General features: G+C 39.2%; 1 protein-coding gene across 1 annotated transcript in view; it reads left to right on the top strand.

Annotated features, from left to right (window-relative positions):
• sorcs3a (sortilin related VPS10 domain containing receptor 3a) overlaps window positions 1–15,993 on the top strand; it is a 167,217-nt gene extending 151,224 nt beyond the window's left edge. Inside the window, exons 20-28 of the mRNA XM_029517248.1 lie at window positions 1,695–1,881; window positions 3,141–3,274; window positions 3,948–4,071; window positions 4,706–4,818; window positions 10,891–11,022; window positions 11,118–11,217; window positions 12,718–12,823; window positions 13,471–13,631; window positions 15,935–15,993. Of these exons, the coding sequence (XP_029373108.1) occupies window positions 1,695–1,881; window positions 3,141–3,274; window positions 3,948–4,071; window positions 4,706–4,818; window positions 10,891–11,022; window positions 11,118–11,217; window positions 12,718–12,823; window positions 13,471–13,631; window positions 15,935–15,993 (1,116 nt within the window). The remainder of the gene's footprint in view (window positions 1–1,694; window positions 1,882–3,140; window positions 3,275–3,947; window positions 4,072–4,705; window positions 4,819–10,890; window positions 11,023–11,117; window positions 11,218–12,717; window positions 12,824–13,470; window positions 13,632–15,934) is intronic.
• The last annotated feature ends 2,031 nt before the right edge of the window (window positions 15,994–18,024 follow it).

The following is an 18,024-nucleotide window of genomic DNA, read 5'->3' on the forward strand; positions in this document are numbered from 1 at the left end:
AAACCAGAACCTTTTACAGCTCCGGCGTCTTTTGTTGTCACTCCCCTCTCGCACGCTACTTTCAGTTCTGACACGCATGTTAACAAATGCTGGCCTTGTGCATCCCAAACCCTTGTCAACACTGCTTTCATTGTAAACTGACACTGATTTACCAACCTCAAGGCTCCATAGCCACGGTGTTTTTGGATCTGCGCAGCCCTGGGAGATGGATGCACACAAAGGGTGACATTTAGAGAGATGGGTCAGCTTCAGTCTAATGCAGATTAGTCAATTCCATTGTGGTTGATATAGAGAGCGAGCACGAACACAGAATGGACAGCAGACACCGAGACAAGCTGAGTTACATCGGCACCACCAACCTTGGTCTTGTTTGCACGCCAGCTCATTATAGCCCCTAACAATGCTTGCACTGTCAAACCCTGTTCTTAGCGATTCTCTATTCTTTCCAGCTACTTTTGAACGATGACAAAGAGACATGAATTATCCCCAGAAGCCTCACCCTAAACCCTCGCGAATCACACAAAGAGGCGTCCTGGGTAGCAAGGGATAGAAGGAGCAAAAGAGGAGAAAGGAAACAATAGGTTTGTTTATTTAGTTTAATAGTGCAATGAGCATACTAATTCCATGTTACAAATGGCGATCTCACTAGCACAATGAGCCAAGGTGAGAGTGGGAGTTTGCCTCTGTAGGTCTGGGGGTACAAACTCAGATTAGGTCACAGTGGCAGCTGAAGCCACTGTGTGCTGAACCTTGGTTGGTGCCAGATGTGATTCTCAGAGGAAAAGCTCGAGGCAGCAGAGTGCTCACACCATGCAAAAGCAACATGGCGCAGCGATTGCATACACTGACACAGATGCACATTTGCACACTGTATTTATAATTTTGCTCTTGAATTAACTTCTGCAATGACTACTTTTAACAAAATTGCAATTCATTTTCATAATTTTGTTTAAAAAAAATCATTTGTTTGCTTTAAAACATTGACTGCTCCAATAGACCATCAAAACTACACCATATACTTAATTTTATTCGGATGCTCTAACATTGCTTAAAAAACTTGCATATGTATAAATATAATAATAAAAAAGTTGGAGTGAATGATACTGTTCAGTCAATGGAATTTGACTTTCATCCAATATGTGTGTGTGTGTGTGTGTGTACATAAATGCATAATTAACTTTAATAAACATTTTTCTCCTTTATATTTACATTAATGAAGTATTTAACTGTATAATCTCTCTGCTTCTATTTATTATTATATAAAGACCACATTTAAATAGACCTGTGCTCTTTTCCTCCAACTAACACCAAAATTAATTCCACTTCTCTTGGTTACACCAGCATGTAGTGTAACTCACGCGTTTAGTGAGAGACTGAGATTACAGCAGGGTTAATGTCATATCTGGCACCCTGCTGATGTATGTATAAACTAAAGGCTGAGCGAAGTCTTTTACAGTGTATGCTCATATCACAAAAATCTCCTCCCCACCACATTCCAGCCTCATCACTCACTGTTCTGTACACTGTCATTTTCCACGGCCTTTCCTGTCTGTGTCACAGTGCCCCCTCTTTGAAGCAGTCACCTGATGACAGCGTTCGGCCGATTCTGCAGCGGGGAGTTTCATGTTCATATGACAAAGCGATGTAGATGAATAGTCTTCAGCTGACTGATGCCCTGTTGTGCTATGTTTCAGGGTGACTCTTTGCGGACTAACATCCAGCTGGATTTTGGTGACGGCACAGCTGTGTCCTATTCCAACCTGAGCTGGACCGAGGAGGGGATCAAGCATGTCTACAAGTCTGCTGGAATTTTCCGTGTCACGGCGTTGGCAGAGAACACACTGGGTTATGACACCACCATACTTTTCCTGCACATCACGTGTAAGAGCCAACACCAGAGACAAAAAATGCAGGTTTCAACTTTCAACTGAAAACCGTGCAAATAGGTTTTCCCTCTGGATTCATTATCAAGTCCATAAGTTCCACTGGGACACTCTACAAAATCCTTTTTTTTTCTTTTTTTTTACCCCAGTTGATTTTATTGTCTCAGGTGCTTTTGTAATGGACTTCAATTCCATGTTTTGAGTGTTATTGGCCACATGTAGGCCTTTACACTGCCACTCACATTTACTTACATGCTTTTGGTAACACACACTATTGATAAATCTGCGGCAATTTGGGGTTCAGTGTTTTGCACAAAAAGTAGCGAAAGCCAAGAGTTGGCCAAACCGTTGATATGCTAATATGAGTGACTTTCCATCACTATGTGAGCTCAAAGCTTCAAATGGTGAGGCAGAACGCATTGCTCTGGGCTTCACCTCTCAGGTGACACATAGGGATGCTCTCCATTGGGCTGAGCGCAGTCTCAAAGAAATACCTGCAGACACTACTCAGGACCGACATAATCAATGTCAACTTTAAAGGTTCAAAAGAAATGGCCCACTCTCAAAAAAAGTTTCAACACTACTTCAGTAGTCTAAGAAGGTTTGCTCTTTTTGTTCCAGATTCCCACCTACGATCAGTTTGCAGATAAAAAAAATACAAACATTTAAACCAAAGCAACAGTTCATTATTATTATATTTTATTAAACAAACACCTTTAACTGACACACTGTTGAGCTATGCAACACTCATAAGTGCGACCTATATACAGGATTATGTAACTCAGCAGCTCTTGTGAACTTGAAAACTTCTCTGAAGTCATAACAAACTTGCTCATGCATATTATGGGCATCGCAGAGTTGGCAAAAGCAGACACTTTCAGGTCTTTTAAGGCCACTTTAATGGCTATCTGAGGATGCAACACCACAGCTGCGGTTTATTTTACAGCAGAGCAGATTCATTCATTCATTCATCTTCTACCACTTACGGAGCCAATCCCAGCTCACATGGGTTGAGGGATACATCACCAGTCTGTCACAGGGTCACTCAGCAACATCCATCCTTCCATCCATCTTCAACTGCTTAGCAACATATGTAACAAATTATAGAAGATGACAATAGAACCTTATCAGATTCTTGTTAGCTTAAGCTTTAAACCCCTGAAATTTGGATTTGTGATATTGCCAAATGATTTTCTTATGTGAATTAGATACACTGTCAAGATGATAGTGTCATAATCCATCTGTGGACTTTCACAGGTCCAGTGGAAAATGTCCAGCTGCTCGCTCCCTTTGTGGTCATAAGAAACAAGGAGGTGAACATCACAGCGGTTGTCTTACCGAGCCACTCTCGCACCGTCACTTACTTTTGGTGGCTAGGCAACAACACTGAGGTAATTCTTGTAGTATGATTCATTTATATGTGTTTGAATGTTTATTTATTTATTTTGTTATTATAATTTATTTCTGGTTTGGTATGTGTAAAGGTTTCAAAAGCATTTTAATATCATGCAGCAGCTGTCTAATGGATATGAAGTTATATAAATGAATATAAATCCTAACATTAGAAAATAATTTGATCATCATGATATGAATGTGTCTGTGAAAGGTTTTTTTCCCCCCTCAAAGTTTTTAATTTTTTGTTTTTAAGTAACAGACAGTGAGATGTTGAAGTGACACTGGACTTTTGCCTAACCCCTGAATACTTAATATTTTGGGGACCCCCTGGTTTTTTAACTTTTAATCGAGACGCCAGCAGTCAGCATTTTGACTAAGTGAAATGTTTGCAAAGTTAGTCTTCAAATATTTTGTTAGAGGAATTCATCTTCCTCAAAAGTTGAATACCAGCGAATATGGTGCTGCTGAATAATCTTAGAAAATGAAGCTTTATTCCTTTTGTATGTGCATAGGCCGACCTGTCACGTTGCTAAAGGAAAACTGTTTAATGTTTACCTCTCTTGAAGAGCGATGTCGTTTAATAACATTGCAATTTTTTTTTTACTTAGTTATTTGAATACTTGTGCCACTTTCCTTTTTAAACCATATCTTTCAAAACTGTGCATGCAGCCCATGATAACATTGGATGGGAGTATCTCATACACTTTCCCCAGCGAGGGGATGCACACCATTACTGTCCAAGTGGCTGCTGCCAACACCATACTGCAGGATACCAAGACCATCGCAGTCAAAGGTCAGTATTAGTTTTCTTATCCTGTCCCTGAATGGTCACAAGCCAGTTAAATCTGGATCTTTCTTTACTGCAAACACTCAGAGCAGCAGGGGCGTTGTTAGGTGTGTTTTAGGGAGGCTTCAGCCCCCCTAAAATATTCCTAAGCGTCCCTATATTTCAACACAAGTAAGCCCCCCCAATCTCTCAATCCCAGTGACGTCCCTGCAGAGCAGCACAACGTATAATGTTCTTCTTTTCTTCTGACTCATGGCATATATTGGCAATTAATTGAGTAAAATGTTGGCAAAATAAAACTGTTCTTAGCTGAGTAAAATATGTTCCATTGATGTTTAAACCCCTGAGCAATGTCTTCCTTTCAAATGAAGTGGTCCAACAGCAAGTATCTGTAAAATACAGTGATTTATTGCCTGTGAATAGGTTGGTGTAAAACTGTGACATTTTCTAATTATCTAGAAGTGCATCTGCTACATTTTAGCCAAGGGAAACTGCAGGGGACACGAGAAGCTCCTTTCATCAAGTGTTAACCACCTGAAATTCAACTTGAGCAAAATGACAGTTGGCACAGCTTCCTGAGAATAACGCCTCTGGATCTGAGCGAATTAATGTCTGATTTTCCCCTGGCTCTTCTCGACAGAGTTCTTCAAATCTCTACTTTTATCTTTCTCCCCTAATCTGGACGAGTTCAACCCTGACATACCAGAGTGGAGACAGGACGTGGGGAGAGTAATTAAAAAGGCTCTGCTACAGGTGAGTGATTTTTATTTCTCCTTCTTTCTCTCTCATCTTTCTTTTCTGGATGTTTATCTAATTCTTCTCTGGCCGTGTTATCCATCTCTCAGTTATTTACCCTTATTGCCTTTGCTGCCCAATGCTGATAGTGATAGTCACCCTAAGAAATGTATGAAGACCGCTCTTCTTCATATCTCTACCAGGATGGTCACACGAGGGCCGATTTTGAAGAAACAATGTCAAAACTTGAAGCCTTGTCGGAACCTACAAGTGATGATAGCTGTTATGATTTCTAAGGTGCACCTGTGTGTGTGTGTGTGTGTGTGTGTTAAATGTAGTGCACCCATGATTCTTAAGTGCTCCTCATCTCACAGCTCCTGATTAGTGGACTGTATTTGGTGGCGCTTTGCTTTGGCCACCTTGCCAACATTTTCAGCATTGGAGCTGCAGGTGGGCGCTTTTTGAAGAACCTTGAAATGGGTGAAGTACTGTAATCCTAATGAGTAACCCCGACTGAAGCCTCCGCTTTGGAGCTAATTTACATTTTCCTGGGCTGCAATTTCATTAGAAGAAAAAGCCTTATTTATGTCATGAATCAGGGAAAAGAGAAATGAAAACTGGTATATTTACTATAAAAACTTGGTGGTCTCTTTTTTTTTTTTTTTTTGGTTGTCTGTTTCTTTGTTTTTTGTTTTGTTTTGTTTTTTTATGAAATAATTTGGGTGAATTTCAAGTTCGGATCCCGATGGCTCACAGTGTACCGCACCAGTGAAGTATTTCATTATAGAATTACATGATAAGCTACACCAAGTCATGTGTTCTCTGTGCAATGTTACCATCTGTCTCAGTGCTGGATCATCAGATCATTTCTTTTTATGTGTCACATAAAGAGGGAGGAAAAAAAAAAAAACATTATCACATACATTAGCGATTAGTGGGCCACTGCCACAAGGCTTTGGACCTCCATGGAGGTTTAAGGCTCCACATTCAGTGTGGCAAATTCATTTAGGGTAATTTGATAAATCAAACATTTGTTAATGTGTTGTCTGCACCAATTAAACACACTCTAAACTGAAATGATAAGGGCAGTAATGTTCCATAGCGGCACGCAGTTATTATGTCAGTTTACGTTTTGATTACATGGAACATATTTCAAAATAAATTAGTGGTCAAACAAGAGGTTTACATTCATTCATTCATCTTCAACCGCTTATCCATTTCCGGGTCGCGGGGTTAGGGTTAGCTCACAGCTCACACTGGGTGAGGGCGGGGTCACCCTGGACAAGAAGAGGTTTACAGTGTGTATGTATCTGTGCCGGCAACGACCAAGTTATCAAGTCGTCTATCCTTCCATGCGTAGTATTTCACTGAGCACAGTACCTGAGAAATGTCCTGAGGAGAGCTCCTCATGCATGAACGGTTTAGAGTTTGGTGATGAAAGGCCCAAGTTACTGTGAATTCACATAACAAGTTCATTCACACGATCATCCATCCATCCATCTTCTACCGCTTTTCCGTTTCTGGGTCACAGGGGGATTCACATGATCATTTCGACGAAATTTCACAAAAATATTTCATGAATCATATTTAAAAAAGAACTAGAAATACATTCTTTAATCCCTAGGAGAAATTCCTTATTAACTAATTAGTGATGCCTTTTTAGATATGTCAACATAAGTATCTTGTAATAAGGTTCCGCAAAAAAGCTTTTATGGGTATTAATACACTTTTTAAAACGCGAAAGGGAGGAGTTAGAAATTTTATCCCTGGCTGAAAAAAAATGTTTATAAGGGATATACCTTGATCTTTTGAACATTGCTTCTTCAGTTGGAAAAACGTACTACTCATTAGCAATTACTGCTACTTTATGAGGGGAATGTTATTATTTAACAGGCTCATTTTAGGTGCCCAAGAGTTTTACAACACACATTAGAGGGATCTAACAGTGACAATAATGTAAGTAACCATCCCTGTAGAGTCACCTTTGAAGTGAAATATTGAAGCCGATGAGGGGAAAAAATGGCGATTTCTCCAATATTATGATTGGCTTTTGTTATTCACTTTATTCATTTTTTAGTACATTACAAAAGCTGAATAATAGCTTTTGTGTTACTTGGATTTTTACCTTTTATAATAATGTTAATAATCCCAGTCAGCCTTTGATATCAGCAACTATTTAGGAAAGAAGGCTGTAGATGCTGTAGATCTGTTTTGGAGGTTGATGCTGGCACACTATTCATTTCTAACATTTCCAGACCTATTGTCCAAGAGATCGCTGTAAGTGCTTGGTTGAGAATGCTGGCTTTGGACAGAGGCCAGTCAAATCAAATCAAATCAGATCAAATCAAATCAAATTTATTTATATAGTGCCAAATCATAACAAAGTTACATCAAAGCACTTTACACACAGACGTTTATAGAGCTGTTAAAGAGACCCAACATATCCCTCCAAGAGCATGACCTTGGTGGCAGTGGCAAAAATGTCCTTTAAGAGGCAGAAACCTCAGTTAGAACCCGGGTCATGGAGGGCAGCCATCTGCGAGAGACACAATGAGAGTGAGAATGACGGGGGGGACGACTCAGTAGAGGGATGCAGAGAGAACAAGAACGGGAGAAGAGAATTAAATTGTTTACTATTGCAGCCCTGAAAACAGGAATTAAACTCTGACTCTGAAGGAAGGTTTTAAGCCTGATCTCGAATGGTGTCAGAGTCTGCCCTCCTGGACCGATACTGGGAGTAAGTTCCACAGAAGAGAAGCCTGAGAGAAAGATCTGCCTCCTGATTTACTCTGAGACTCTGAGAACCACAAGTAAACCTTCAACTAGAGAGGGAAGTGGCCTCCTGAGACAACAAGGAACCATGAGCTCTCTAGATATGTTGGAGCTTGGTCATTAGGAGCTTTGTATGATAGCAGAAGGATTTTAAATTATATTCTGAATTTTACTGGGAGACAGTGAAAATAAGCTAGCGCAGGAAAATGTGATCTCTTTTTCTACTTCCTGTTAATATATTCCTGTTACAGGATGTTTCTGATCTTTGCAATATTGTTTAGCTGAAAGAAGCCTGGCCTCGAGGTTTTATATCAGGACATGTCCTGATCAAAAATGACTCCCAGATTCCTGACAGTGGAACTGGAGGCCAAGCGAATGCCATTCAGAGTGCTTACATGATCAGATAATACTTCTCTAAGGGGCTTAGGGCCAAGTACAATGACTTCAGTTTGCCATCCAGGTCTTTGTCTGTCTGATTTACTGATTAGTTTCATTCAGCTTCATTGACAAGTATAACTGAGTATCAGTTCAATTCTACAAATCAATATAGCAAGTAAACAAAACAGCTTCTACTAAATAAGCTAAATACTTTATAATAAATTAGTTTAAACTATGTAGGCTGCTGGCAGTTAGCAGATCGTTTTTAAAGTGCAAAATGTGTTCAGTCTCTGTGTTACGGTCAGGCTCAGTGTACGGCACTGGATACCACCAACCTACCGCCAGATGGGAGGGGGACAAACAGTCAAGGTACAAGGTTCAATTCTTGTCATTTGCATGTTTGCACATGGAATTAAATATGTAATTTGAAACATATGTTATAACAGTTAAAAAAAAATAAAAATCTAAACTAGGTGTCAAATAGAGTTCAGCAGTCTAACAGCCCTGGGAATAGAAGCGGAGTGTGAGCCTAGTTTTTCTTAATGCTCTGCAGTCTCTTGGAGGGAGTCAAACAGTGCATGTGCCAGATAGGTTTGGTTATTGATATAAATGTCCTCAATGAAAGGAAGGCTGTTGCCAGTGATGCTCTGGCTGGATTTCTTCCCCCTCTTCAGTGCTTTCCTGTCAGCAGCAGAGCAGTTACATACCAGGCGATGATGGAGGAGCTGAGTTTACTCTCCACCATGCACCTGGTGAAAGTTGCCAGCACTGAGGGATTGAGGCCGGCGTGCCTCAGCCTCCTGAGGAAATAGAGGCGCTGGTGGGCATTCTTCGCAACTATTGAGGTGTTTCTAGTCCACTGAAATGTGGATTTTCAAGCTGTGGCCCATTTCCACTGCTGCTCCACTGAAATAGGGTCTGCAGTGACTACCATGATGCAGGACGCCCTACTCCTACACCTGCTAGTGTAAATGTCTCCTAAGTTGGGATGGCTGCTGCTGGTGATCCGATGGGCAAACATTGCCACCCGCTTCAGTGCTCTCCTGTCAATGGTCCAGCAGCTGCTGTCCTGCACCACGATACAGGAGGTGAGGATGCTCTCCACTATGCACCTGTAGAGGGAAATCAGAAGAGGGAAGCCCACACCTCCCTACTTCAGGCTCCCCTGCAAGTGAAGTCGCTGGTGGGCATTCTTTAGCAAGCAGGTCATTAGTAATGCGTCAACATCTGCTCCGTCAGTGAGGATCACCAAAAGTCAGCTGAAAAAAATTTATAGTATAATTCACACAATTATAAAACAGCGTTACCGTGCCTGAGATGCCTGGGCCTCAGGGTTAATAAAAGTAATAAGGATTCATTTAGTCCAGGCAAATCTGAACCAAATTGCATTGCAAGTCTGTCAAGTTGTTGATGAGATACTGCCATCCCAATGCTCCAAAACCAGTGCAAACAACATCACTACTGCTGCATACGCTGCTGTTTCAGTGGCAAAAAACTGCCTCACTTTCCATGGCTGGAGATGCCCTTCATGCTTTTCTGCAATTGATGTTTGTATGCAGTTGAATCTGCCTTGGATGTCCTGAAGTCCTGAGCCTTGGATTTAGAAGTATCTGTCTGCATTATTTATTAAAATACTCCCTCTCCTAATACTCGAAAGGGATATAGAATGTGTTTTATTGCAATTTAATCAGAGTTGAATAAAGTTGTTTTTTTTTTGTTTTGTTTTTTTCTCAGCCTTGCACACATTACAATTACAGCATTGCAGCTGCATTTTACAGGTTACACTGGTTACCGCCAACCACAATTTCAGCTTGAAAATGTTAAAAATGAAAATTGGCCAAAAAGTACATTTTATATATATATATACACCTCCAATGCAGCCTTCGCCTGTTGAGACCTGGACTGAAACTGAGCTGTAGTATCTGGCAGCAACATGTTAGCAGAAGATTCGACCACCTTTAGGTGCTGATAGATGTTAAACCAGTTTACCAGTAGAATAATTCCAAAAGCATCACACTGCCTTTTTCAGCGTGCCTTCTTCCCAAAGTGAACTGGCACGTCTTCTTGAAGAAAGCAACACATGCACATCGAGTCATCTAACGTAATCAAGCACAGATCGGATTTAGGGATGCTATTTACAACCCAAAGGTGTCATGGACTTGAACAGAGTGAAATTAGCCACCAGTGATGAAAAGTTGCTGCTTTTCTTACTTCAGTGTATATAGTCACTTAGCGTCTAGCAGGGACTCAGGCGGGTAATTATATCTGGAGTGAGAGGTGGAGTAGATAATCACATTCTCGTTTAAGACTAAAAAGTCACTTTTGAAAAAAAAATTAGACTGCAATGTAAACATCAAAATGTCTGCCTTATTACATGCAGTCTGATGTGAAATGTAGGACAACTTGAGAGCTACTTCAGACAGTCATCCTGAGTCTGCCAGTGCATTCACCTGCTACGTTCTAACTGTAATTCAATTTCATCACGTCCTTTTGAGCCATGTACTGGGATTTTCCAGTTATTACTGTCATTCTTTTTAAATTTGTCCTTGTTATGGGAGATGTGTTACCCTGGCTAAATAAGCCATTGGGCACAGTCATGCTGAAGGAAGTCATGTGATCATTTTTATATGGAACTTCCCCTCTGATTGGCTGACTGTGCTCTGTGTAATATTACAATATAGCAACTTTCATGTGAATCCTTTAGGTCAAATGATGGGTCCAGTGAGCTTGGCTTGAGACTTGGCAGAGAGTGATGACTGCTTTGTTGTGTCATTGCAAGTGCTTTAAAAGTTATTACCGATATGCCATTGTATAAATATACATGTGCTTTATGATCAAACAAGACATAGAAATTTCACTTCATACAATATGGGAGTTATAGTGTGTGATGAACCCACCACCATGTGTTGGCTAATGAAGCCTATTTCTGCCTTGCTGCAGGTGTCTGACTTCCCAGAAGAACGGTTCCTGGTAGCCATTTTCCCAGGGGTTCCAACAGCTGCCGAGCTCTTCCTGTTGCCTCGCAAGAACCAATCAGAGAGCAGGAAAAAGAGTGAAGAAGAGTTAGAGCAGGTGTGAGAAACTGTGGATTGATTGTGTGTCACAGATATCAATCAGCAATTCAAACAAACATTATTCTGACCACAAAATGCCATCCTGTCTTACAGGTATCTGATGTCATTGTAAGTGCGCTGAACCAAAATTTGGTGGAGTTCGAGCTCAAGCCTGGTGTGAGGGTGATTGTTTACAACACACAGTTAACACTGGGTGAGTGGCATCGTTAAGCCCCCCTCCCCAAAAAAAAAAAATAAAAAAATAAACAAATAAACAAAAAATCATAAGATGTTGCAGGGGTAATTTTATTATGCCCTGGCATTTGTTTTTCATTGTGAAGTGTGCTGTAATAACAGTGGTTTAAGAACAAAAAAGAAATTCTTTGCTCCAACAATTTTCCTGTCAGTCTGCTGCCATTCAGACATACGAACACAGGGGAAAACGGGAGGGGTTTGATTTTAAGTGGAGCTCCTTGAGACGAGGGATCTTTTATGCCTGTCATCAAAGGCTGAACATCTGTTCTATTTCTTTTACAGCCATCCAACCACAAAATGAGTGTTACGCTGAGTATAATTATGTTGATTGTTTAGTCCTTGAGAGTGAACAATGTACAATTTAAGGGCAGAAGCAATTCTTGATGGTAGAAATTGGAAGGTGAGGTGACATTCAAGACCCTCAAACGTAGCTCCTGCTGCCAAAAATTTTAATTGCTGCTATAAGTATCAAATTAATGCTTGAGTCATGGACTTGCATTGATTTAAAATAACATAGCTGGTGTGGAAAACCTTTTTTTTTTTGGGTGGGGGGGGGCTGGCTGAGGCTCCTGTGTATCAATGCCGGACATATCTTACATTGTATTCATTGCTTGGTTGGTTTTATTAGACACGATGTCTCTGGAGGCATGCGACCAGGAGTTGTTTGTAGCTGAGCGTGTTAGGTATTATCAGCCTGGCATGTGCTGCTCTGTGATGTTCTGTGCTATGCTGCACTCTAATGACATTGGAGGTGTACCCAGCTGGTACGCTCCTCATATTTCACCTCCCACGAAAAGGTCTAGGAAGCCTGCAAGCTGTTTGAGAAAGGTCAGCCGCATTCATGCCTTCATGTCTGAGCTGAAGGACTCAGAAGTAGCACGAAAGTGATGTGGGTTTTTTTTTTTTTTTTTTTTTCTTTCAGTGACAGACTTTAATGCGCTCTTCAAAATAATGAGAAGCATTTAAGGTGGACACCTTATGAGGAAAACCATGTATCGTGACCTTAATCATACAAGTCAAGTACTTGTTTGGATGGTTGGCTTCTTGTTAGGAATGAGTGAAATTGCAATTGAAGCAAAACTCTCAAACTACTTCAGCTCATGACATTGGATGCAGATTGGATCCTCTGTCAAAGTCACTGAAATCTTTTCTCCAACTTGATGCTAAATCAAAATAACTAAACCTACTCAGTGTTTTTCTACAAAGCATGAGTGGATATGTATGATATGATTGCACCATGCAGCCTAAATATTATTTCTCCAGTTAATTATTCAGTATTTCCTGAAATTCATGAAATCACATCACATGAAAATGCTGAAACTTCAATAACATCACTCTGCTGTAAAAGTACTGATGTTGGTGTTGGTGTATGTAAAAAAATAAAAAAAAGAAATAACAACAACCGCATGCTGCAATTAATATAGCAGAATCCATCTTGTCTTCTCTTCCACTCTCGCAGCACCCTTGGTGGACTCCAACCCCAGACACAGTAGCTCGGCTATGCTGATGCTGCTGTCAGTAGTGTTCCTGGGCCTAGCAGTGTTCCTCATCTACAAATTCAAGAGGTACACAATGTTAGGGTTACAGAGATCAGCTACATATACAGTACACCCCAACTGAACCATAAATCTATCATCACATACTCCATTACTGATGATACCAGACGAGCACAGTCTGGACCAGTCAATTACAGATTACCAATCTGACATTGTAAACATTTTTTAGAATTCCGATGGATGTGGCATAGACACACACTAATTGGTGATAAAATGCAGAAAAAGGGCCATTAAATGGTTTAATATGGGATTGCTGTGCCTCGGCTCTTATTTGCTCAGATAAATTATTCATACCCAAAATGATTCTTTTGAAAAGTCTGAGGGAAATGGAAAAGCTGTCTTTAATTATGGATATGAAATTTTCCCCATTAGCCTAAAGAGGAGACATTTCTCAAGAAGTCTCACAGCTGACAAAACACAGCAATTAATAATCAAAATGAATAGCAATTGGAAATAAATAGGTTCGTGACTAAATAAAGATGTATGTTACTTATTATAAGTGCAGATGGGAAAAGATACCAGTAATTTACCTACAAATGAGTTCCTGATTAATTGCTGAAATGATAAATCATGAACCAAACCTGCTATCATGAAACATATATATATATATATATGTATATATATGTGTGTGTGTGTGATGTCAAATTTGTCTTTAGAAAAATACCTTGGATAAACATATATGCTGAGGTGAACCAGGAGAAGGAGCAGGAGATGATTGGCTCTGTGGGCCAGAGTGACAGCACGCCCAAAATCACTCTGAGTGAGTTCTCCACATCCAAGGAACTCATGGAAAAGGAGCTGGATTCCAGGGTCAAAAGTAAGTACGGAATAAATGTAAATATTTCACATGCTGTTTTTAGTAGTAACTGCATAGACAACTCCATGAGAGGGATTTTGGTTCCTTTAACAAATATTATTTGTTTCTTTGTGTACTAATCCACATCTATTCCATGAAGAAGAGTCTGCAGATTAAGCCCTCCGACGTATTTTAGCTATTCAATTTGGATATTTTTCTTTTCTTTTTTCTTTTTTTTTTTTTTTACCAGAGAACTGGCAACTGAACCACTTGGCATTTTTTAATTATTCAGAGAAGGGGAAAGCAGAAGGAATCAGATTAGTAGAGAGATTTCAGGAAGGGGTTTACCATATTAAAGAATGGATGCGGTGACATGCGGTGGTTGAATAATATGTTAAAGCATGAAGTCTCTGGGTTCAGTAGACCAGCAGGAGCATAGAGGCATTGGCCCTTAGTGCTTTTCTATTTGCTCACAATATGTATTTCAATCTGGCACCAAAAGGTTGTCGAAAGCAAACTAGCCCAGCACTGATACTGATACCCACAGTCCTTAGGTACAAAGGAAGAAGCTCCATTAGTTTCACAGCTTTTGGAGAGGTAGCAGATTTCTTGGACCTTAAACAGGAGTGTTACTCTGCAATTTAGCATAAAAAAAAAACGTAGGCCGCCATCAACTTGTTAGAAAGTCTTCTAGCAATTTCACCTGACTTGTGATGATACGAATTATGGCTTATCCTGGACGGTTGGCCCAAAGGAAAAAAAAAAAGAATGAAAAGTTACCTTCAGGAGAAGTATTGTTTAGATTTTTCTCCATGTTATGACATTTAATTGGTAAAATGATTATTTACATCACAGAGTGACCTTCGTAAAGCTGGGGTCACTACATGTTCTTACTGGATGCAACATATCCCATAATGGGGGTCGGCGCTGTTTTTCTTTTTCTTTTTTTCAGACTCACTTTGACTGGTAAAAACCCCTTATCGGACCTTTAAAGATAAAGGTCCTATATTTTTCACTTTTTATGTTTTATTTAAGTTCTGCTATCCATCCATTTCCGTATTCAAAATACATTTGTGGTTTACAAATGTTTAATAAGTTGTTTGTATCAGCACTGATAAGCATTTAGGTTTCTTAGGGGGAAGTTTGAACCTCTGCCATCACCAGTGTGGCCGTCTAAGAGGGTGGTAGAGGTTAGCACTGTCGCATTACTTGAAGACATTTAGGGTTTGATTTCCAAGGCTTAAGCCTTTGGGCATGTTTGTACTCTGGCTTCCTTCCTCAATGCAAAGACACACAAGTCTGTGGGACTGGGAATTGCCTATAAGCAAGAGTCTGTCTACATATGTCTCTATGTCTCAGCTTTGCAGAAGACTGCCAATCTGTTCTCGGCCCATTTTAGCTAGAATTGGCTGCAGCTGGGGAATTGGGCCATGAGCGGAATCGATAATTGATCATCTAATTTATAAAAAAGGCAAATGGATGTGGTGTTTTCTTCATGTATGCATATGCTCAAACACCTGCCATTCAGTGTAAAACGCTCTCAGTTATGCACAGCTTTGCCAACTTCGTCATGAAAAAAGTTTGAATAGTAACACGGACCTAAACTTACTTCTGTTAAATTTGGCCTTTATAACAGCAGTTTATGGGGACTGACTTACTTTTGGCACATTTGTAATTTTTCATCTCTGAAGAGTTGATTACATTTCCTCTTTCAACAGCTCAGACGGAAGTAGAGCCACTCCAAACCTCTCTTCTGATTGGCTGACTTTTTTTTTTTCTTTCTCTGAAAGATCATATGATTATACACGTGATTTAATAGACTTAAGAATCCTCTCCCAGTGGCACATAAAAAATAAAACACGATTGATTTGGTTTGTTAAATACCAATCTTGACCAAGAAGCTGACCTTTAAGTGCCACATCAGTAGAGTTGCACTTTAATTAATGCATGTGCATTTATTAATGTGATATACGGTGTAGCTGTATGTTATGTATTACTGTCTTTTCTCCAATGCCTCAAGAAAAAATGCATAATAATTTAAATTTTAGAATTACAACAATATATATAATACTGTAATAATTGTCTGCCCGTTAGCAGGTATCATAACAGAAAAGCACTTCCCATGACAGCGCTCCTTCTAATTTCCATGGTCCTTAACAGAGTGATTACTATGTTTGAAAATTTGCCACTGAAAAAAGGTGTCCATATCAAACTTTTTTTTTTTTTTCTGTCTTTCTTTCTCAGACATGAAAGAGACATTGCTGAACTAACCTACTTTGTTCTTGGCCTGTTTTTCTTCTTTTGTTTCATTTATTTCTGCGCAGGGGGAGTTGGAAACGCCTGCGAGAGCACAAGGGAGATTCCAAATTGTACTAGTGTGTAAAGCTGGAGAACGCAACAGTCCATGTACAAACGTTGGAGGTTTTCCTTTTCCGTTTTGTAATTCTCAACACTGCTGATGTTAATAGTTTTCTAAGGGACCTCATTTATACAGACTTGCATGGATGTCTCATTCAACAACATCCAAGCAGTAAATGTCAACTTACTCAATGAGATTATTGTAAGTACTGGCAAAACTTACTCGGTTTTGTGGATGTATAAGCTACATAACAATATTAATTTGCAGAGTGAAATATCCTTCGTCGAAACTTATGAACAGTAATGTAAATTTCCTAAGGAGTTTGCTTCAATTTATTTCTGCCTATATATAGACTATAATGTCAGTCTTCAATCAAACAGGGAATATTATTGAAATGTACAATATCATTATCTGTTCTGTTAAATGTATATATCATTCATTTCTACATGCTCGTAGTCTGAGTACCATGAAAAAGACAGAAAAATCTCACAATGGTCTGTTTTATAAAGTGTGTTAAAAAGGCAAACATTACTTAAAGAAATCAAATTTGTTTTGCTAAGGTCCTTGACTTGTGCATGTAGTTACTGAGGACATGATTTCTGTGTTGTAGATAAGCCAGTGTTGTAAATAGTTATTTTCTAGTCATTCATTGAACGACCCCAATCAAATTTGTCTATTCTTCTTCTCCTGCTTCTATTTTCTTTGATTATTGTTGAATGATATTTATCTACAAAACAGCATTTATCTGTTAATGCAAGTTAAAGCAGTAGATCTGTAATTGCGCATTACAGATTTAGCTTCCACCCAGTACACGGAAAAGAAATGGGAAGGCATTAACAAGTTCATTTTCAATATGTTTATAATTTAATGAGACATATACAATAGATATTTAAAATTTTTTATAAGGATAACATTAAAGTCTAGTATTTAAATTGTCCAAACCAAATGTTAATTTCATCATTTTGTCGTTTCACCTTGATTTGGTCTCTGAAGAAAATCTGAATTAGTTTTTAGTTATTGTATCATGGCTACCAGTAATCAATTTCACAGTATCCACATGTTAAGAAAAAGATGAAGACAGTCATTCCAACATTAACATTCTCTGAAAACCAGTAGAATCAGTGTTGCATTCTCATAACTGCTGTTGAGCTATAATATGTATCTTACTAAGCTTAGATTATCTTTCATCTTTTTTTTTTTTTGAGAAAGTCAGTCTGCCACCTTGGCTGAGCCTCAAATATCTCAATAATTATCCTGTGTGGACATTTCCAGTGGCCACATGCTGAACAATTATCATTTTTCATTGGCCCTGATGGTCCTCTAGTGGCAGCACAAGATTGAATGGAGTGATTTTAGCTCCTGATAGTTCCTGATGCATTGAAGTGAATGTGGATATAGAAAGGTGTTTTCGTTTTTTTGTTGCTGTTTTCTTGACATTGGTAACCATCATATTTTTTCAGGTTCCCTAGCCTTATCTGCGTTTATGTTTTGTGTTAAACAGTCATTTAGCTAATATAGTAATTGGTGAATTGGTGAACAAACTATAGAAAACATTTGCTCGTGAGGATGTGGAAAACTTATCAGCAAGGTGTGTAGACTGAAAAGCACTTTCAAGGGTAAAAATAAGAAATATCAGAGACTAGAGGTCATGCCTGCTATAGCTTATTTATAATAATTAAAAAATGTAACAAGCCAAATTATCTTTTGCCTGGATAATATACTCTTTGCAGCTCACTGGTGGCACTCAGCCAAATACTGTAAGGGTAAACATTTCTCTGTAGCAGCAATTTGTGTTAACCTTTATAGAGTAGCTACCCCAACAAAGCAGGTGTCTTGACGCCTCTCTACTGAAACTTACTAATCAATTTCAATATTTCACAAACTTGTTTCCCTTTGACAGCTTACTTGAGGTATATCAAACACATTCCATTTAATAAGCCCTAATATCTTTTGTGGTCTGTCATTTTCAGGCCAGTAAAGGTTGTTAACGTCAGTTAGATTTCTAACTCTTGCAGTGTTTTTGCTGCCATTGCTAAGAAAATGTGACCTTGACAA

The sequence above is a fragment of the Echeneis naucrates genome, chromosome 1 (genome assembly GCF_900963305.1).
Source record: "Echeneis naucrates chromosome 1, fEcheNa1.1, whole genome shotgun sequence".
Taxonomy (NCBI): Eukaryota; Metazoa; Chordata; class Actinopteri; order Carangiformes; family Echeneidae; genus Echeneis; species Echeneis naucrates.